This window comes from Aedes albopictus, chromosome 3 (genome assembly GCF_035046485.1).
Source record: "Aedes albopictus strain Foshan chromosome 3, AalbF5, whole genome shotgun sequence".
Taxonomy (NCBI): Eukaryota; Metazoa; Arthropoda; class Insecta; order Diptera; family Culicidae; genus Aedes; species Aedes albopictus.
In genome coordinates, this window is record NC_085138.1 from 146,460,001 (window position 1) to 146,481,032 (window position 21,032).

Sequence of the window (21,032 nt, forward strand, 5' to 3'; positions counted from 1 at the left end):
GGGTGTTCACTCTTCGCTTCTCTACCTATTTTCTCTGGAGGTCAAACGTCAGATAGCTTTATGTCGCACACTTTGTGTTTGGCAGCGTTGCCAACCTTCCAGATTTATCTGGATTTATCCAGATTTTTGAGGTCTTATTTTGCAAAAATCTGGAAGATCCAGACATTTGTTTTCGGGATTTGTAAGGTTTTTCTCGGAATTTGTAAGGTTTTTGCCGGAATTTGTAGGGTTTTTTAACACGATCCAGACTTTTCCAGACAAAACTTCCTAAATCATCCAGATTTCTCAAAAAATGACCTGGCGACCCTGGTGTTTGGGCCTTTAAGTTTTGATTGGAGAACGTGTACTAAAACTAAACGTCATTTGACAGACTAAGCAAAATAAACAAAACTGCGATCATCGTTGTTCTTCGAAATCGCAGCACAAGTTTTAGAATAATTTTATCCTTAAATATATTAAAATTAAGTAACTTTTCAGTGAAATGTGGATTCGGCGCATGCATAGCTCCTCTCTGTCGCTCGCAAAAGTCGTTCCAACAAATTTGAAAGGTAAATCCAAGAGTTCGCAGCAATGGCTCGTGCGGCAGCTAAACGATCCCTATGTCGAAAAAGCAAAGATGCTGAACTACCGGTAAGTTTCATAAAGCGCTGTATGCTTATCTTCCTGCATAACGTAAATCAATTTTAGATGCCGCAGTGCCTTCAAACTGCTGGAAATTGATCAAAAGTACAGCATTATAAAACCCGGACACACGGTCATTGATTGCGGTGCCTCACCGGGTTCGTGGTCCCAATTGGCTGTGCAGCAATCGAACGCCAATGGGTCACAATCTGGGAAGCCGAGAGGAATGGTGATAGGAGTGGATCTTTTGCAGATACATCCCATCGAGGTGAAAAAATGATCAACATATTCGTAAGAAAAATAATGTTTAATAAAATATGATTTAATCAACAGCACGCCACCATGCTTGGTAACACGGATTTCACCAAACAGGAATCGCAGGACAAAATTCGCACCCTCCTGGGCGACCGGCCGGTGGATTGCGTCCTCTCGGATATGGCGCCCAATGCCACCGGAGTCCGATCGCTGGATCAGGAGAATATAATCACCCTTTGCTATTCGGTGCTGCGATTTGCCATTCTGATGTCGGCACCGAACGCCTCGCTGCTGGTCAAAATTTGGGACAACGGAGAAGTTCCGCTGCTGGAGAAAAATATGCAAAAGTACTACCAACAGGTCAAACGCATCAAACCACGGGCGAGTCGGAGTGATTCGGCAGAGAATTTCATACTGGCCCGAGGGTTTGTTGGAATGGAACGGTAGCGAGACGAACTGAATTGTAAGTATACTATACATAAGTAGTAATCTGTTATAAATTGAGGAAAGTTGGTAATATATTTTTCCGAAACTTCCTTTAGAATTTAGAAAATTACTTGGAAGTTGGTTTACTTAAAAGTCTCATTACATATGGACACAAACTTGCCATAAGGGAACCTACAGACACAGCTGTAAAACCGTGGGTATTCAGCATGACCATGCTAAGGGTACTTCCCGATCAGACTAAGGCCTGGGTGGCCTCTGCTGTACATAGTAGCCGTCTCTATTCCACTAGGTCCATGACTGTGTGTATCCAGTTCCGCACTTTGCGTAGGGTCCGCAGATCGTCCTCCACTTGGTCGACCCACCTAGCTCGCTGCGCACTACGTCTTCTTGTACCGGTCGGATGACTCGAGAATCATTTTAGTCGGGTTAATGCTATCCGACATCCTGATGACGTGAGCCGTCCACCGTAGCCTCCCGATTTTCGCGGTGTGGACGATGGTTGGTTCTCTCAGCATCTGATGCAACTCGTGGTTCATTCGCCTTTTCCAAGTACCGTCTTTCATCTGCGCTCCACCCTAGATGGTACGCAACACCTTCCGTTCGAAAACTCCAAGGGCGCGGTGGTCCTCTGCACGTAGGGTTCATGTTTCGTGCCCATTGAGAACGACCAGTCTAATCAGCGTTTTGTTGATAGTTAACTTCGTGTGACGGCGAACTTTGTTCGATCGTAGAGTTCTGCGGAGTCCAAAGTAAGCTCGATTTTCAGCCCTAATGCGCCTCTGAATCTCTCTGCTGGTGTCCTTGTCGGCGGTCACCAGTGAGCCCAAGTACACGAATTCTTCAACCGCCTCGATTTCATCACCTTCGATAAAAATTCGAGGTAACGGACGCGGTGATTCCTCCCTAGAGCCCTTTGCTATCCTGTACCTACTTTGTCTTCAACACATTAATGACTAATCCGATTTTCCTGACTTCATTCTATATTCGGGTATACGTTTCCTCCATCGTCTCAAATTTGCAAGCTATAATATCTACATCAGCGAAACTAAACAGCTGCTGAATGGACTTCGTGAAAATCGTCCCACTCATGTTTATCCCCGCTCTCCTTTTAACCTTCTAACGCAATGTTGAACAGGCCTTGCCGTAACCCTCTGTGAAATTCGAAGGCAGTCGAGAGTGTCCCTGATACTCAGACTACGCACATCACAAGATCTATCGTTGCCTTGATCAATCGAATCAGTTTATCCGGGAATCCGTATTCGTGCATAATCTGCCATAGCTGTTTTCGATCGATTGTATCATACACCGATTTGAAATCGATGAACAAGTTATGTGTGGGCACGTTGTGTTCGCGGCATTTCTGAAACACCTGGCGGATGGCGAACATCTGATCCGTTGTAACGCGTTCACCCATAAATCTAGCCTGTTATTGCCCCACGAACTCTTTTGCAATAGACGAATGCACCGATGAACTGAATTCATCGCGGTCCGAGAATTTTGACACTATAGCGGGGTCGTTCCCAATCAGAATTGTTCAATTCTGATTGGAAATCTTTCACTTCTGATTGGAAGCGACCCCGCTGTAGTGTCAAAATTCTCGGACCGCGATGAATTCAGTTCATCGGTGCACTCGTCTATCGGTGATAGACGGCGGCATAAAATTGGAGAGAGTATCTTGTAGGCAGCGCTCAGTAGTGTGATCGCGCGGTAGTTCCCGCAATCCAACTTGTCGCCCTTTTTGTAGATGGGACACACGATACCTTCCATCCATTCCTCCGGTAATACTTCCTCCTCCCAAATCTTGGTAATGACCCAGTGTAGTGCTCTCACCAGTGCTTCTCCATCGTATTTTAGGAGCTCGCTTGGTAGTTGATCTGCTCCAGCGGCTTTGTTGTGTTTTTCAACCGGCCAACCTCCTCCTCAATCTCCTAGAGGTCAGGGGCCGGAAGTCTTTCGTCCTGTGCACATACTCCTAGATCTGTTACCACGCCACCTTCGGTACTTGCAACGTCGCCATTGATGTGCTCATCGTAATGCTGCCGCCACCTCTACACCTCGACACTACACATCTATCTAGGCCAATGAATCAAAATTCAACCATCACGCAACAATAACGACAATGTCGCAACCTGAATTTGTTGCGACATTCTACCCAATGCGACATAGGTTTGTCCCAACTTGAACAGAATAGGACCAAGAACGTGTACCACGAGTTTAGAGATTTTTAAGGCTTGCATTGTGATTCTCGAGTGGTAACCTCGAGTCAGTAAACACTGCAACGCTGCTGAAGATGTATAATCAAGAAAGTTCGATTTTGGGTTGGTAATAAATTGATTATTCACGAGTTGAAAAGTACGCAACAATTTCAGCTTCCGTTTTGTCTGCAACAAAATTTTTTGAGATCATGCCATTATCTGTTACCAGTTGGGATAAAGAGTAATCGCCGCGTCTTCTTTGTTGCTTGTTTTGTGCCTCTTTTGTCTGACAATTCTCTTCACTGGTCATGGTCGACGCAAGCTTATTATACGGCCCCATTCAAATCAGTTGAAACTTTGTGAGACCACAAGTAAGACGATAGACGAATCCAATGTAACACCGCTAAGCATTCTAATAGATATGTTTGGACTCCAAACTATTTCATCTACAAATGAAGAGGAGTTAACTGAAACCATGTCAAGTTGTCTTTCAAGGTTTGGACGTTGAAGTCGAGGAACAAGCCAAATCTGTTGCTGAAAATTTGTCAGAAACCCATGAGGATATGTCGATCAGCTTTGAGCCTGACCCTCGAGAAATGAAGGCAAGTCAAACAGGTACATCCAGCATTTTGCCTACGTTGGAAAGTCGAACTCTTCCACAGAGATCCAGAAAGATTCCGTCCAGATTCGAACAAACCATACTCCCAGATGAACCAGCCCTGGGCTGAAAATCTCGTTAATGTTGTGATCGAGTAATCAAGTGTTTCATTATCCTTCGCCGATGTCCCGTCGAACATTACAGTTAATAAAGATAATAAAATTTATTATTTAATATAACAAACCATACTGGGTATTCCGGAAATAAGAAGGAGATGTTAACACCACCAACCCAGTGGTTGGAGCAGTCCATGGCAAATAAGCAACAGTTAGCAACCAAACAAGCAACTGTGAAAATTCAATCCTCTGAATCATTCCATTACCAGCTCTCGCACAGAACACTCTAAATAAGTTTATGCAATTTAGTATCATAATTTATATTTTATATAGCTCATTTTGGTATCATAATGGTCAACTTTTCCGAACTGGTTCATTATGCAACTGAAATGAGTTGCATAATGAAAAATAGTTGTATGAACATTAATAATGCAACTCATTTGAGCTGCATTATGAACATTATGCAACTCAAATGGGTTGCATTATGAAAAATCATTGCATAAAATTTTGTATGGAACTCGTTGCAAAACTTGATTTTTTCAGCACTCTTCGTATTTATCCAACTCGGCAGGCCTCATTGGATAAATGTACGACTCATGCTGAAAAAATCAACTTTTTGCAACTCGTTACATAAATAACTATTAAATAAGGATTGTTTGAAATATAACAACTATTACACTAGTTTACAGCATTTTTGAACTCGGTAAGCTGATGATCATTTTTGGTGTAGAATCATGCCCTGAGTTCGAAAACGCGAAGGAAAAAAATTACAGTAGAGCAGAAATTTTTTCGACTTTTCATACAAGGTTGATAATTTGAAATCGATTTTTGTTCTATTTTTAAGCAACGTCGCTCACTTCACACATCTCATTCTTCGTAATCAATGCTCCGATTGAGCTGAATTTTTTACTGTAACTTGCCTACATATGATATGTCAAATAAACGTTGAGAAAGAATTTTAAGATTGTTTTTTTCTTATTGAAAAAAAATAGATTTCTTCATATATTTTTGGAAATTTGGCTAAAATTTAAGAAGATCGTCCCTAAAACTCGTCAATATCTTGAAAATCATCAATCTGACGCAAAACCTGCATTCAGATGATCGAATGGCATTATGTTCAGCTTTTAATTTATGGAAAAAGATTTGAAATTGGTTGAACAAAACGCAAGATATTTGAATTTTAGTAAATTCCATATTTTTAAAAGTTGTAAAACTCGATATTGAGCTAAAACTCAAAAACTGCTCTACTTTAATTTTTTTAAAGCACGGTTTCGAAATCAGCACTAAATTATGCTTCAAAAATTTTGGTCGTTGACAGAAGTTCACGACTTTCATTTTATTTTGTAAACTAGTGTTATTTGATAAATGAGAGGTAGGGAGCGTGAATATAAGACTTTACTGTACGTATATCATATGCGAGAAGAGTTATGCAATACATGTATGATTATTTTGCAATAAATTGTAAAAATGTTATTTAGTTGTATAGGATACCGGAAAATTTGTAACACTAGTAACGCCACATACCGGTAGGAAGCGTGTTTTTACATCTGTATTGAATACAAACAGTACAGTTACTACACGAACCGAAGCAATTGTGTAGGTGAGCTTACTCATATAACAGTAAATAAAGATATCTTCCAGTTAGCAGGTAGGTAGATGTAGAGCAGAGGAGGGTTATTTGATCATTGGCCAAACAGACGTTTCCAGGGAAAGGTCAGTGTTAGCTTTCGTGCCGCAATCAATCGCCCTAATCTTCATCGTTTCAAACATCGGAGAATAAGAACAGGTTAGTTCTATCAACAAACCAGTTTCCAGTTTGTCCTTGACCACTGTTTTTCAAGGCGATCGTGAGGGCGCAAGGTCCGAGTTGCTTCTGCTTCTGCAAGGAGCCTACTGTGTTGGAGAAGGGAAAACCACGTGCATGCCTATACAGTGCCTACTACGTTGTGCTTTTGTGCTGACAGCAAGAATAACATAACTAACATACTCTACTCATATATCACATTCCAGAACCATGGATCAAACCAAACTGAAGGAGTTGGGTCTGAGACTCTTCGAAATCAATGCATTCAAATTCGGTGACTTCAAGATGAAGGTCGGCATCAATTCGCCGGTCTACTTCGACCTCCGGGTCATCGTCAGCTATCCGGACGTGATGGTAAGTCGCTTCTAAAATCTCCCATTCAAAGGGTGTGACAAAATTGTGACCTCTAACGATATTTCAAGGATACACTGACGGACCTGCTGACAGAGTTCATCAAACAAATCCAAGTCGACACGGGTGTGCATCTGTGCGGAGTGCCCTACACGGCCCTCCCGGTGGCCACGCTGATTTCGATCAAAGCCAAACAACCGATGCTGATTCGCCGCAAGGAAGCCAAAACCTACGGAACGAAGAAGCTGGTTGAGGGAAAATTCAACGCCGGAGATAAGTGTCTTATCATTGAAGATGTGGTCACATCCGGTTCCAGCATTCTGGACACGGTGAACGATCTGCGATCGGAAGGTGAGTGTGTGTTTGTTGCCGGTGAAATGTCGACCACCCCATGGCGAGGGAACGTAAATCTCAATTATCTAATAATTGAATCGTCAATTGGCATATGGGCGTGCTTGCCGGTGCGTAATCTTCAAAATATTAAAATGAATGATTACAATGTTGCTCATGATGTGGTAGATAAGCCCCAGCATGTGGCGCGCTGTACTGAGACAAATTAAATGCATACAGTGATACAACGATGAGAGTTTGTGTGGCTTTAGACGACACATTACTGCCTTTTGATTTTCTTTCTGATAAGGTGCACGCGTTTGTGCATCAAGTTACCGCTAGAATATTTTGTAACACATTCATACTATGTAGGCATGTATTCTGTATCATTTGGTGTCATGAACGGCCTTATACACTGGACACTATTAATTTTACTTCTTAGGACTTAGAATCATTGGCTTGACATATTTTATGATGTGCATGTATATCGTACATTCTTCTATGAGAATTCAATTCTTCATGATTGTTTTATCTATATAGAGTATTTCCAGCTCAACGCACGACCTTTTTCAATTGAAATGAATTTTTGTTCATGTATAAGCTTTTATCTAGAAATGTTTTTCATGTTATTTGTTTAGCATTATTCTTCACCTATACAATATATTCATGCTTCAGAAGTCTTTAAACATAACTTTTGAGCGTTGAAAAAGTTCTTATGGATTAGAACTTTATGGATTTTTCTCGAAAAAATGCTATTCTTTTACATCAATGTCATTACATTTTAGTTTTGAAATCCAAAGATTTTCGACTTCTATCCTCAAGCTATCTAATGCCGTTTTTCTTGTTTAACCTGGGTTGGAACTGGATTGGCGGAAAATGTGTGAACAAACAACGTCAAACAAACTTTAGTACAAGCGAAACCGAAATCGGGTTGGGGTTGAAACTGTGATCTGATCCAGTTCCAACCCAGGTTGGAACTGGATAATAAAGAAAAACGGCGTAAAATAAGGTAGGGGTATTAGGGGCATAATGGACACCCTAAGCAAATGAATATGTTAGGCCTGTATAACAGACACAAACTTAACATATTATCAGTTGACTTTCAACTTTAACGTGTTGCCTACGTCTTTCAATCATTTACAGTAAGTGTAATGTCTTTATTGTGAAGAAATAATGAATTGTAAACCGTGTGTTTTTCAGGGCTGGTAGGAAAGGTACGGGGCGAAATGGACACCCATCGGGGCATAATGGACACCCTGCATATTTTTTTTGCTAATTCTTTGGTTACATTGGCCAGTTAAGCCATTCGCCTACGGAGATTAATACAACAGATATAATACTCCATCTTAGACGAGTTTACATAACATTAAAGTAAATTAAATCAACTTTAGGCTAAAATAAGCGGATTGATTTTTTCCAAACTCTCTAAAACGCCTAACAGTATGCAATGCGCGTACATGCATTCGTAATTGCCAGTGTTCATTTCGCCCCGAATCGACTACAACATTCAAATTGCTATTTTAAGTAAATTCTGATCAAAAATATAATATTTCATCCATTGCTAAACCTTCGTATACATGTAGATAAAGTAACAATTCATTTGTTTTTATGGTGGACACACTCCAACACTCGTAATACCTTATTTGATGCTGCTTCGAAATTATAAGAATTTCACCATATGCAAAACATATTTGAATTTCAATGATATTTTGGTTATTTGGAAGCAATATAAATGGTACTTTTGAAAAATAGAACCTTGACTTGTTCCTTTACACATATGCATTGAAAGTTTTACATAAAAGTCAACGGTTTCGGCAAAAACGGGGGTGTCCATTTCGCCCCGGGTGTCCATTATGCCTCTAATCCCCCTATATTGGAGCCCATTTGGATTAAAGGAAGGACACATTTAGTATTTTTTAGTAATACCACATATTGTAAATTTGACTTATTTTTCTCTAAATGGGTAAAAATGTAAAACCGGTATAACTTTTTTCCTCGAGAGAAATTATTACATTTTATTACGTTGTATCAAGTATCAATATGTTGTTGATAAACGTTAAAATTTCATTCTATTCGGTTTACTGGTTTCCGAGATACGTCAGTTAATGGTACAATTTCGGGAATTCTTTGTTTAACCGGCTCTGTTATAGGTAGATTACTGCTCTTCGAAGGATGGGCTTCTGTTGACGGATAATTAATTACGCCTAAAACAATACCCACACATCCATTGAAATGCAAAATATTTCTGTAAAACTTAAGGCCGGACGGGACGATGGTTGAATTATCCGCCATTGCTCTTTTGTTAGTAAGATGGAAATCTCAACTTCTACTTCATATTATTGGCTAGAAATTTGATCGTTCATTTGCTCACTTGCGGTGCACAATCGACTAAAGTTTCAGCTACATCAGTGCACTGGAAATTGATATTTGCATCTTCAAAATCGTGAGGCAAAATGTTAGAAAGAGAGGGAAGATAGGGAAAATTACACGTCGTCCCGTGCGGCCTTAAACGATTAATTAAATATATGCGAGAAGGCTCTTTAAAAATGTACTTGCAAATGTCAAATTTCTTCACTGATTTAGCAGCTTCTTTAATTCATTTCCAACTTTCGCCATATTGGTGATTCTTCGCACTTGAGTGCTGTAGTAAATAAACAAAAAAAAAAACTATGTTGGCAGATGAACTCCAGTTGCTACGTGACTTCCACGTAGCTTGTACTGCGCAACTAAACATAGTAAAGGCAACAGGAGCTTTATATGCATTATGCATTATTATTTATGCATGACGTTGGCAGCTGTCACAGTGAACATACGGTTTGGGTAAAAAATGACCTTAATGGCAAAGGAGAATTATTGTCTATCCTCAAGCTAGTAAGAGTATTACCGTGGCGGGTAAATTCGATAAAACGAACTCGTTTTCATAACCTACTAGGGAAACGCTCCCTTAGTGGTGGTAGTCACAATTTAGCACTATTTCCAACAAAAAGTTCGCAAATGACATTTTTAATAGATGCATTATACTTAATTAAGGACATAAATTTAGTTTTATGTTCAGGATTTGTCGCAAAACCTCTTTTAAACAATTATTTTCCTTAATTTGTTTGGTCCTTTGCACCTATAGTGGTGGCAGTGTTCCTATAGTGATGGGTCCCTTTAGAATTTAATGGGGTGCGCCACTATAGGAACCAATGTTAAATTTTACCCCCACTATACTGCCGTGAATCGCATATCAGTCCCATCCTTGCTGGGTTTCCTATGCAAATGGGACAGATATGCGATTCACGGCAGTATAGGAACCGTGTATCATAGTTGGTGCAAGTGTTTTATTTAAAAAAAAAATTGATACAAACGATGGTTTGTGCGTTTTTCCTAGCAAATTTAAATAAAGAACTACCGATTAACGTTGAACTTTTCGTCATTGAAATCATCGTCATCATTAAACATTTGAAAGCAGTTTTTTCGTTCAAAACAAAAGTTTTTGCTATGAAAATATATTCACTGTACTCCACATGAGGAATATAATGCAGTGAATATATTTTCATGATCCTTGTTTTGATTTACAGCGAGAAAACTGCTTTTTATTTTCCGAAAAATGATGACGAATGCTTGAGCCTTAACGTTTTCAGACTTTTTATTTGGGGATATTATCATTTTTTTTTTCAATTATTTTACTACACAGAGCTACTAATAGCTCTACTATTGGTACGTTTACCCAATTTTTCACGTAGCCTTGACGTTTGGATTATTTTAAGTGAATGATTCACGAAATCCAGTTCATGAACAAAATATCATTCAAACTGGAAAATATTAAGTCAATAATGGCATATTTCTGGAGCTCGATTTGAATAGGTCGAATGTGCTTTTGTCGATATAAAATTCGATCAGTTTATTTTAGTCATTGCAGCAATATGGCAGATATTTTGCAAACTTTCAATGATGGAACAGAAAGCCTGTTTTGTGAGGATTCTGCAGTTTGTATCAACTTTGCTCAATTTAAACGGTTTTCGCTATAATAAGCGAATCCAACTGATCGAATTTTTAATCGACAAAAGTACATACGACCTATTCAAATCGAGCTCCAGATTTGTTCGTGTTTTGAGCTGGAAATGCTGAAATTCCGGGACGAATTCCCAAAGGCATGGCAGGAGAAATCCCGAGGAAAAATAAAAAAAAGCTGTACACAAATCTAATAGTAGACCGGCGACGATTGAACGAGATCACTACTTACCCGACGTCTCCACTAGGCAGAAATGTCTTGATGATAAACCTGGGCGTGTTAGTGGAATACCTGAAAGAAAAAAGAAAATAGGGTTAAGTACTGTTCCTTTTTCCATTTAGAATTTGTATCCTTTGACAGATACGCATTTCGACCTCAACTGTAAGGTCGTCTTCAGAGGTCTGCAGTGTCTTGAACTTGACTCAAGTACGAGGGTGGGTCTAATGAGAGCTTGCACACTGACGCCATCAGTATCGCCTTCTCTTTCTTTCCTTCGGCGTCGGTCCATAAAGCCGTCCTTACTCTCAAAAAAAAATTGAGGGCAATGTTACAAATCGTATGAGAATTTGATGAGGTTAGGTTTTTTGCTGCAAGCCTCTATTTAAAAAAATCTCTCCGGTATATGATTTCCCAAGTGGAAAGTGATCTACTAGTCGAAAGAAGTAAGCTGTGCGGGGGGAGCGACACTAGTTTTGCAAAGCCGAAAAACCCAAAAAGAAATGGAAAAACCCGGTAAAACCCGCAAGACTTTTGCGGGCTTTAGCGACTTTTTTGGGCTTTTTCAGCTTTTTTTATGTTGAAGCTGTGCAAAAATGGGCGATTTCGGTTGATATTCAGTAGTGGCACAAAGGGTTCAAGTGTTTTTTTATGCTAGAGCAAACCTTCAAAAAACATTTTAAATTTAATTTTCAAACATAACATTTCTAGACTACATCGGTGATTCTAGATCCCAATTTGACCTCAAAATTGCGATATCTCTACTTATACTTGTATTTGTTTCAGAGATATTTAAAGAAAATATCATATTTTTGATATCATACACAGTTATCAGGGAGTTATCAAATCTATAGGGTAATAACTAAAAATTAATAACAAATTTAGTATCAATTTTTATATTTTATTGGGCATTAATTTACATTAATAAGTAAAAATTTAAATGAGATTTTATTTTAAATTCAGAAGAATCTCATGCTTGAAAACTTGTTTTGTTTGATACGATATCATCAGAATATGGCCACAGTCGTTTCTAACTTGGAGTCTACACGAAGAAAAAATGTATGGAAATCGGATATGAAATCCTCATAGATATTAAGCATAACTATACCATGATTCAACTAAAATATTAATGATGGACATTGAAGTGACAAAGAAAAGTATAGTTGGAGTCGAAGGACAACTGCACGTAATATTTACGTTTAATTCTTTTTCAGCTTTCCCTTCTGATTATATGCACTGCAGTAAAACAAATGTGGGAGATGTTCACGAAAAAACTTGGCACATGCATTTAATGATGGATTTGAATTTCATTTGCTTTGCCCGATCCTTCTACCAGAGGCGCTAGTGTTCGATCGCTTTGATGTTTGCTAGTGTACACGTTGCTGAATGATGCAAACGAAAATTACTGGCAAGTTGTGTAGTAGCCTGCGTGTTGGCAAACGTCAAATCACTATCCATCATGGTGGACAGTGTTCCGCGCGGTTATACCAACAGGTGGCAGTGTGTTCACATAAAAGACATCGGGCAAAAAGTTTGTATGAATTTTCCCTAAGAGTTACGTCTGTTTGTCTGTGGTCGTTTAGCAAAATGGCCGTTTAGCATAACCATAAGTGAAATGGCATCATCATTTTCATGTATGATGAACATCTGTGTTATTTTCAAAACTGTATCGAACATCACGGGACTCATCATTTTGTTACGGAGCTATACTGAATCCTTTTTCACGCGAGAAAACTTTATAAATGTAAAATATGCGACCTTCAATAGTAGAATGACCATGAATTACTTCGGTTGGCCATATCCAACTTCATTTGTCCTTAATTTAGAATTATGCCAAATGTTATGTATGTTATTTTGTGTGAAACTCCTGAAGAAATTTCTTTTTTTTTACTTCTGGTGCAACCTATGTGAAAAATGAATAGGTATGTAGTTGCAAGTTCATGAACTGTAGGAAACACCTTAAAATCTATTAAAATACAACACAACATTAAACAAATTCTTGTAGAAAAATAATTTCAGAAAAAAATCCAAAATGTTCAGGATTTGCTCGCTTCAAAGAAATTTCAGTAATTTTAAGGATAGTGTATAAGTTGTGATTATAAACATATGAATTGCTGCAATTACAAACGAACTTTTCTCTCGAATCTCTTCCAGGTCTGGTCATCACCGACGCCATCGTGGTCGTCGACCGGGAGCAAGGCGGCGCCCAGAACACGGAGGAGCAAGGCGTCCGGATGCATTCGCTCTTCACGCTGTCCTACCTGTTGAACGTTCTGCTCGAGGCCGGACGCATCGAGGAAAAGACAGTGCAGGCGGTGGCCAAGTACATCGAGGGTGCACAGATCAAGAGCGACGGTTCGTTCATGAAGAACGGCACCACGGTCATCAACGAGCTGAGCCGCGCCGGTATGACGTTCGAGGCGCGAGCCGATCTGGCCAAGTGTCCTGTCAGCAAGGAGCTGCTGAAGCTGATGGCCAGCAAGAAGAGCACGCTCTGTTTGGCGGCGGATTTGACCAAGTCGGAGGATATTCTAAATCTGGTGGAGAAAGTTGGTCCGTATATTTGTGTGTTGAAGACCCACGTGGATATCGTTGAAGATTTCAGTGACAACTTCGTCAAATCTTTGCAATCGTTGGCCAAGAAGCACAACTTCATGCTGATGGAAGATCGCAAGTTTGCCGATATTGGTAACACTGTCGCTTTACAGTACGGCAGTGGTCTTTTCAAAATTTCCAGTTGGGCAGATTTGGTCACCGTTCATTCCCTGCCGGGACAGGGTGTGCTGAAGGGGCTGAAATCCGTGCTGACCGATCCTAGCCAGCAGAGGGGAGTGTTCCTGCTGGCCGAGATGAGTTCTCAGGGTAATCTGGCCACTGCCCAGTACAGCGCTTCCACGATGAAAATGGCCACGGAGGTGGATGTGGACTTTGTCGCCGGGGTCGTGTGTCAGAGTTCCGATTTGGTCGCATTCCCGGGCTTGCTGCAGCTGACTCCCGGTGTGAAGCTCGAGGGCGGAGTCGACGACTTGGGTCAGAACTATGATAGCCCCGAGCACGTGGTGAAGGAGAAAGGAGCCGATATTTGCGTCGTGGGCCGAGGAATCCTGACGGCCAAGAACCAGGAGGATGCGGCCAAACAGTACCAGGAGCGTCTCTGGGCGGCTTACTGCGAGCGGGTCGCGATCAGCGAGTGATTTGTGCAAACCGTCAATCAAACCTACCTTTAATTCCACTACTGCTGTGAGTATTACCTTCCTTTCGACGAGGTTCCTATCAATTGGAAAATACTGCTACCTGATTGAATCGTTAACCACTATTTACCATTCCTAATCATTCCCTCATTTTTTTGTGTCTACCATTTTCGAAATTATTGTGTTACCGGAAGCACGTAAGAAAATACTTTTAAATACAATGTCTGAAAAGAATATTTCCAATTTGTATGAAAGAAAAAAAGTTTGAAAGAAATTCCTTTCAAGTGCTACGTAAGCACAAAAATAAAATTTAGTATTATCGAAGTCAATACAAAGTTACCAGCATTGGAGCGTTGGATTATGCGTGGTCTACACAAGGATTTGACACGTTTGGTCGTCTGTTCAATGCCTAGTCCAACTACTTTTTTATTAAGCTGACACAAATTGTCGATTGACACTTACCTACACAAACCAAACCTACGGATAAGCACCCCCGGCAGTTAAGCTTTAAAAAGTTAGGGGCAGCAAATAGAAATAATATTTTCATATTGATTCTCAGTTGACTTTATTATTTAAAACTTAAAATACAATCTCTGACGATGACAAAAAGTTCATCTAGGATTTACTACTACTGTTCATGCTGTCCTTGTCCATTTGCAGCTGCTTCAGCTGAGCCTTGTTGATGACATTGAGTACTTCCATCTGCGTCGAATAGAACAGGAAGTCATCCTTGACGGCTGCGATCTGCGAGGCCACAAACTGCCCGAAACTTTTGCACCGATCCGGTTCGACAATGATTTCGGACGTATCGGCCTTCTTAATCTCTGCGGTCACTTTCGGCGACGGGAGCTGTTGTTCGGTCACACTATCCTTCCGTTGGATCTTCGCTTTAGGTTCTGCGGTGACCGGAGTGCTGCTGATCATCTCGATCTTGCGCTTGGGAACAATCGTGTTGGAGTTTGTGATTTCATAGATGATTTCCTCGTTGCCACTGATTGGCGTCACGTTGGCAAACTCCCGTTTGCGAATAAATTTTGGCTCCCCATTGTAATCTGATTTTATTGCTGGAAAAATCGGAGAACATTTTAGTGAGAGTTAAAGTAACAGCAACTGAGTGCAAATTGATCAGTGAAGAATCTCAAGTTTTGAAATCATGTCTACATTGATTGCACTGCATAGTAGGCCTAGTCCCTTTAATACTTGTAATACATCCTCGATGTGCTACAAGCATTAATGACAAGAAAAATGATAGATGTTACAGTAATCGATTCTATTTTTCCAGGATTCATTCAATGACTGTGTATGCGTATACATATTATACTTAGATTAACAATAATTGTTGCCCTTTAAATTTACAATGATCAATTTGCCTCGTAGTAATAATCCATATCATGTAGCTTACATTTCTGAGTGCTTTGGATTTCGTAGACAATCTCGGACTCGCCCTCGTTTTCGACCTCGTACTGTTCTTCCGGAGCGTAAGTCTCGTACTTTTCGTACTCCTCATTGGTTTGGGTTACCGACATGTACTCCTCATCTCCCTCCTGGCTGTCTTCCGTGTCGTCCCTCAACGCAGCCCTCGGTTTGATGTGCTGCCGAAGGAATTTCAAATACTCATACCACCAAACGGTGGGAATATACTCCGTCCCCTTGGCCTGGGCCTTACGCACTTTGTTGTACTCTTGGCCGAACTGCGTTCTCATGGTTTGAATCTTCTTCAGGATATCTCCCGTTGTGGTGCCCGGTCTGTGGTCTTCCAGCATTTCAATGATCGTATTCAAAGCCTTCTGGCGTTCCAGCTTGGCGTAGTATTTCGGGTGGCGCATATCGTACAGGATCGGATGGTCTCGGTACACATTCAGGAGAATTTCAAGCGCAGGCCTTTTCCAGTCCAATGAAGCCATTTTTCTCGGTTTGTTCTGCTGGTGGTCCCAAGGTTCGATGTTAAGTTGTAAAATAGAAACCATAAAACACTTGCACACGAATATCGATTGTGACAAATTTTCCAAACACTGTTTTCAATACTGCTGATGTTGAACTTGAGCTTGCTTACAAAATGGAGTGAAACACGTAGCTTGTATAGGGTGCCGTTACCGATGTTGGTGCCAATGTACAGTAAAAATTGCAATTTATTCAGTCGAACCTAAAGTTCAGGGTTGTTGAATCAACTATTACAATAAGGACTCACTAAAGGATTTACTTCGTACATATATCCACCGAACTTAACTATTTCCAGGATCTAGTTAATTTGATTATTATGCACCCATAATACGCTGGGTACCTTCAAACAGTTGACAGCGTTACAAACGTTACGAAAATGCCATCATCGCATCCCACCAACACGTACAAAAGGCGCCAAATCGGAAAAACATGCTTACAACTACCACCGTTCTTGTATGCGAAGGGCTGAAGCTACCGAAGTGCATTGAATATCGCGTGCAACTCGAAAATAATTTCAAATTATTGAAAAATGGCGTGTTTCATTTGGTATGGAATTGACTATAATTTGACATTTTCGATAATCAGTAACGATGAAAGTTTAATGCGTTCATGCATGATGGAATTATGTGGAGGAATTTATAGGTACATTTACGAAATGGTTTCATTTTGTACCCGCATCTACCCTGTTCATAACGATTGGCACATGTCTGTGCTGTAGTATAAGTGAAAATAAGACTATCAATACCGACAGAGGTATCAAACGTTACGATTGTTACAGTTGGAGCCATCAATTCACAGCAAAAATACGATTTATCAGTTCAGTAACAAATTTTGAAAACGACGTATAATCAATCAATGCTACACCATTATACGTCGTTTTCAAAATTTGTTACTGAGTTCTAGATTGAAAAGAAAAGTTGGTTCTTATTTTTGTATTTTTTGTTAAAAGTGAGTACGCGCAGGTATAATAACAAAAAAAAACAGAATCAATCGGTTTTTTTTTGTTTATATTAACGTGTATTTTAACTTAAATGCTAATTCTACACTTAAGCGAATCAATCGGTGTCATAATCACTTTGTTTTCAAATAGGATGAATGTGGGAAAATAGTATTACTAATGACGTCGTGACCCTACATAAAACCTTTACCATATTGCCAAAATTTTCCTAAACTCTTATGAATTTAAATGAATGATTAAATATATGCAACATACCTATATTGATAATTTTATTTGTTTGGTGAAAAACATTGCCAAACAATAAACTACAATAATTGACATCAAGAAAAATTTGAAAAAAATACTAGAAAGAACTTTCATTAAAAAAGTTTGCGGATCGATTGATTTATTTACTCTTATCCAAATTACTAGAATTCAAATTGACTTTTCAAAACTCCCCGATCATTCGATTTTTTCCTAAGAGATATTTCAAACGATTTTATCTAGTTCCTTAGCCGGGAACTCTACCCGAGCAGGGAATGAGAACTAATTGAAAACAAATTGAGTTAGTTGGTGATAGCCACAATTGTATAGATTTTAGAATAACAAATTGACCAAACAGTCCTGTTTTTTTCTCTCATTCCCGTAATTAAACATTCATGAGAGAGAGCGCACGAGTGACCGACGATGAATCGGTTTCCACCGTAGAATAGCAAAACTTGTAAATAGTAGATTAGTAAGCAAATACACGTTGAAGTAGTCAGAACCTACGCTCGATCTTCACATCTTCGGTCGGTCGATGACACTATCCCGGGTTCAGTAACCCCGCGCGAGTGATAAACGGTCCGGACGGGACTTGTGTGAAATTTATGTCCCTGGGGTGTACTATCGCGAGTGAAAGTGATTTTCGGTGCTAGTACTAACTAGCGAAGTAAGACCTTCGAAGATCGGTAAGGCGAGTATCGCCAACAGAGTTATTTAGATATTTTGATGAATTTTGATGACAAAGGGAGTTTTCATTTTGTATGACTTAAGTGTTAACATAACAAAAAATGATAACAAAATAATGTACTAGTATATCTAATTGAAAACAGAATGAGTTCTCATTGATAACAAATTGATATCTCATTTTGTTATCCACATTTTACGACTTGATATCATACACAGTTCATAGGGAGTTATCAAATCTATAGGGTAATAACTAAAAAAATAATAACAAATTTAGTATTCATTTTGATATTTTATTAGGCATTAATTTACATGAATAAGTAAAAATTTAAATGAGATTTTGTTTTAAATTTAAAAGAATCACGTGATTAAACACTTGTTTTGTTTGATACGATATGATCAGAATATGGCCCCTATTAATGGCGTAGTATTATCGATTGTAACATTAACATTTCATCAACAGTCATTTCTAACTTGAAGCCTACATGAAGAAAAAATGTATGGCAATCAGATATGATATCCTCATTAATATGCAGCATAACTATACCATGATCCAACTAAAAGAATAATGATGGACATTGCAGGGCTGGTAGCAAGTCACTTTTTAGTGACTTAGTCACTTTTTTGGGTTGGTCACTAAAAAGTCTCTTTTTTCAAGGTCAGGTCACTAAAGTCACTATTTTCACCTAAAAAGTCACTTTTTCCAACTTTTTTGGGAAATTGATAAAATACGGATTGAAAAATATTCAAAAATGTTAAACCATCAAACGATGTCACATTAAAAAGTCAATTTTTCCCTATACAAACCGTTCCATACAAAAAAATCGCTTCGCAACTACTTTTATGTCTTTCTTTAGGATCCATGGGAGACATTGAAAGACAATTGGCTACTACTTACTCCTATCCCTGCAATTTCAATCAAGTTGTCGGCGATGATTGAAATATTCCAACATAAAATTACCATATTAGCCATTAAATACCTCTGAGGAAACATTTGGTCGTCATGACCGCTTTTCTGGGTAGATCAATCATTGCAGAATCTAAATCTGGTATTAGATTTTTTAGTGAAGCGTGTTTTTACGAATTGGAATCTATTTTGTAAACTGGAGCAGCCATCTTCATGCACAGATAAACGCCCAAAAGTAAGCAATGCCCTTGTAATTTCATAGTGTTGAAACTGTTGTGTTAAAATGTTTACAACACCTCAAATAATGAGAGTAAACCATGCACGGCCTTGAATAATCTTTAAAGACCATTACAGCGCTTTGCGGACCTTCAACATCCTTTCATCTATTGGAAGATGCTTCAGTCCTGGGCTCTTTCTAAGTTGATGAAGGGATTTATAAATGCTTGCAAGGACTTGGTCAGGTGTGTGGAGCTGAGTGAATCTATGACATTGTAGATAGTAGCGACATCAGCAATGTCAATGGAAATATTCAACTTTGCAACTCCATCCAAGATTTGTGCAAGTATTCATGCTATGCTATGCTATGCTATTACAGCGCTTTGCGGACCTCTAAATTCCTTCGCGGACATTATTACATTACGGACCTTCACAGACCTGCACAAGCACTGGTTGTTTTGTGGACTGGACACAAAGGCCTATATTCCATGGAGATCTTGTAAGATCTGTACTATGTACAGGGGATAGACAAAATGATCGGGACAGGCAAAATTTTCACTTTTCAAAAAATGTTCAATTAGCTGTAACTTTTCGAAAAGTGCATCAAATATTCTCAAATTTTTACTGTAAGTTCCTCAACTAGTTGTGTATCAGTGGACAAAATTTGGAAAAGATGGGACAATTCTTCACGAAGTTATGAAGATTTTTGAAAAAGGTAAAATTATCCGGTAGCCAACTTTGAGCTGTTATATCTCCGGATTCAATGAACCGAATGCAATGAAATTTTGTCCATTTATGACTTATATAATGAGCTATGAAAAACCATTGACTTAACTAAATATTCTTAACACGGAAGAAAGTTATAACGATTAGATTATTTTTCTAAAAAAAACACCAAATTATCCAAAACATCAACATCGTTTCAAAATTCAAGATGCAAATTATAGTTCATTTAGTTTCCCTCTAATTGACTTATATATAAATGCGTTTTGAAGGAAAGTAACAACATACAGTTGACTCTCTACATCTCGATATTGAAGAGACCATCGAGATAGGGAGAGATCGAATAGAAGGTTACATTTGTAATGCACACTAGATTGAAAAAGCCACCGTTACTAGGACAAACCGTCAACAAAAAAATGTCACCTTGCCATTCCAGAATGTTTTGCACCTAGAAAACTTGGTCTAGCAACCTGTGAAAATAGTCATATCGACATATGGAGAGAAAATCTAGAACAAAAACGAACAAGATCGCATCGAGATAGGGAGATATCGAGACAAGGAGGTATCGACATACAGAGAGGTAAAATGTATGCAGATTGAAGGGGCCGACCAGATCATCGAGATAGGGAGAGATAGGGGGAACATCGACAAGTGGAGAGTCGACTGTAGCCGCCAATAAATTCAAAAAGTAATGGGATGCATATTAAAAATAGACCAATTTACTAAAAAATCGTGAAAAAAATAAAATCGTTATAACTTTTTTACTTGTTAAAAATTCAGGCCTGGTAGCGAGTCACTATTTAGTGACTTGGTCACTATTTTCGTGTAAGTCACTATAAAGTCACTATTTTCAAGACTTTTCAACTAAAGTCACTTTTTCTGGTAAAAAGTCACTATTTTCAACTATTCTCTATGTCCTGAAATCTAGTCAAGGAGATAAACAAGAATTGATATTTAAAATAGTGAAAACCAAATTTTGTGTTACTGGAGACAATAAAATGTTGTCTTTTTAGCATATGATTCATGTGACTATACTTAAAACAGGGTATTTTTAGAACTTTTGCTGAAACTCTTGGCAGAATTTCGTTAAGATTTTCAGTGAGCATGTTGAAATCCTTGTGTTTTTGTAATATATGTAATCATTTCTGTATGAATTTCTTGCAACATCATTCGTATGATATTCTGGTGCAGTTCCTAAGAGGAAATTCGAGGGCCTGATAAAATTCTTTAAGTAATGTC

General features: G+C 39.0%; 3 protein-coding genes across 3 annotated transcripts; 2 read left to right on the forward strand and 1 right to left on the reverse strand.

Annotated features, from left to right (window-relative positions):
- The first annotated feature begins 366 nt into the window (after window positions 1–366).
- On the forward strand, window positions 367–1,385 carry LOC109423999 (rRNA methyltransferase 2, mitochondrial). Its single transcript, XM_019699061.3, has 3 exons — window positions 367–630; window positions 688–889; window positions 955–1,385. The coding sequence occupies exons 1-3, from the start codon at window positions 482–484 to the stop codon at window positions 1,321–1,323; spliced, it is 720 nt and encodes a 239-aa protein (XP_019554606.3). The 5' UTR covers window positions 367–481; the 3' UTR covers window positions 1,324–1,385.
- A 4,473-nt stretch (window positions 1,386–5,858) lies between these two features.
- On the forward strand, window positions 5,859–14,355 carry LOC109426215 (uridine 5'-monophosphate synthase). The gene is made up of 4 exons (XM_019701663.3): window positions 5,859–6,018; window positions 6,243–6,390; window positions 6,459–6,738; window positions 13,085–14,355. Exons 2-4 carry the CDS (start codon window positions 6,247–6,249, stop codon window positions 14,122–14,124), a joined length of 1,464 nt encoding a protein of 487 aa, XP_019557208.3. The 5' UTR covers window positions 5,859–6,018; window positions 6,243–6,246; the 3' UTR covers window positions 14,125–14,355.
- A 314-nt stretch (window positions 14,356–14,669) lies between these two features.
- Window positions 14,670–16,402, reverse strand: LOC109424056 (uncharacterized). The gene is made up of 2 exons (XM_019699133.3): window positions 15,524–16,402; window positions 14,670–15,185 (listed from the first exon to the last, which is right to left on the reverse strand). Exons 1-2 carry the CDS (start codon window positions 16,086–16,088, stop codon window positions 14,737–14,739), a joined length of 1,014 nt encoding a protein of 337 aa, XP_019554678.3. The 5' UTR covers window positions 16,089–16,402; the 3' UTR covers window positions 14,670–14,736.
- Window positions 16,403–21,032: the final 4,630 nt, after the last annotated feature.

Bases quoted from the DNA above. Each gene is read 5' to 3' on its own strand.
- LOC109423999 (XM_019699061.3), top strand. From the start codon at position 482: ATGTGGATTCGGCGCATGCATAGCTCCTCTCTGTCGCTCGCAAAAGTC. The intron at 631-687 runs GTAAGTTTCATA...AATCAATTTTAG, and splicing joins GCAAAGATGCTGAACTACCG to ATGCCGCAGTGCCTTCAAAC. The intron at 890-954 runs GTGAAAAAATGA...TTTAATCAACAG, and splicing joins TGCAGATACATCCCATCGAG to CACGCCACCATGCTTGGTAA.
- LOC109426215 (XM_019701663.3), top strand. From the start codon at position 6,247: ATGGATCAAACCAAACTGAAGGAGTTGGGTCTGAGACTCTTCGAAATC. The intron at 6,391-6,458 runs GTAAGTCGCTTC...CGATATTTCAAG, and splicing joins TCAGCTATCCGGACGTGATG to GATACACTGACGGACCTGCT. The intron at 6,739-13,084 runs GTGAGTGTGTGT...AATCTCTTCCAG, and splicing joins GAACGATCTGCGATCGGAAG to GTCTGGTCATCACCGACGCC.
- LOC109424056 (XM_019699133.3), bottom strand. From the start codon at position 16,088: ATGGTTTCTATTTTACAACTTAACATCGAACCTTGGGACCACCAGCAG. The intron at 15,186-15,523 runs GTAAGCTACATG...CGATTTTTCCAG, and splicing joins AATCCAAAGCACTCAGAAAT to CAATAAAATCAGATTACAAT.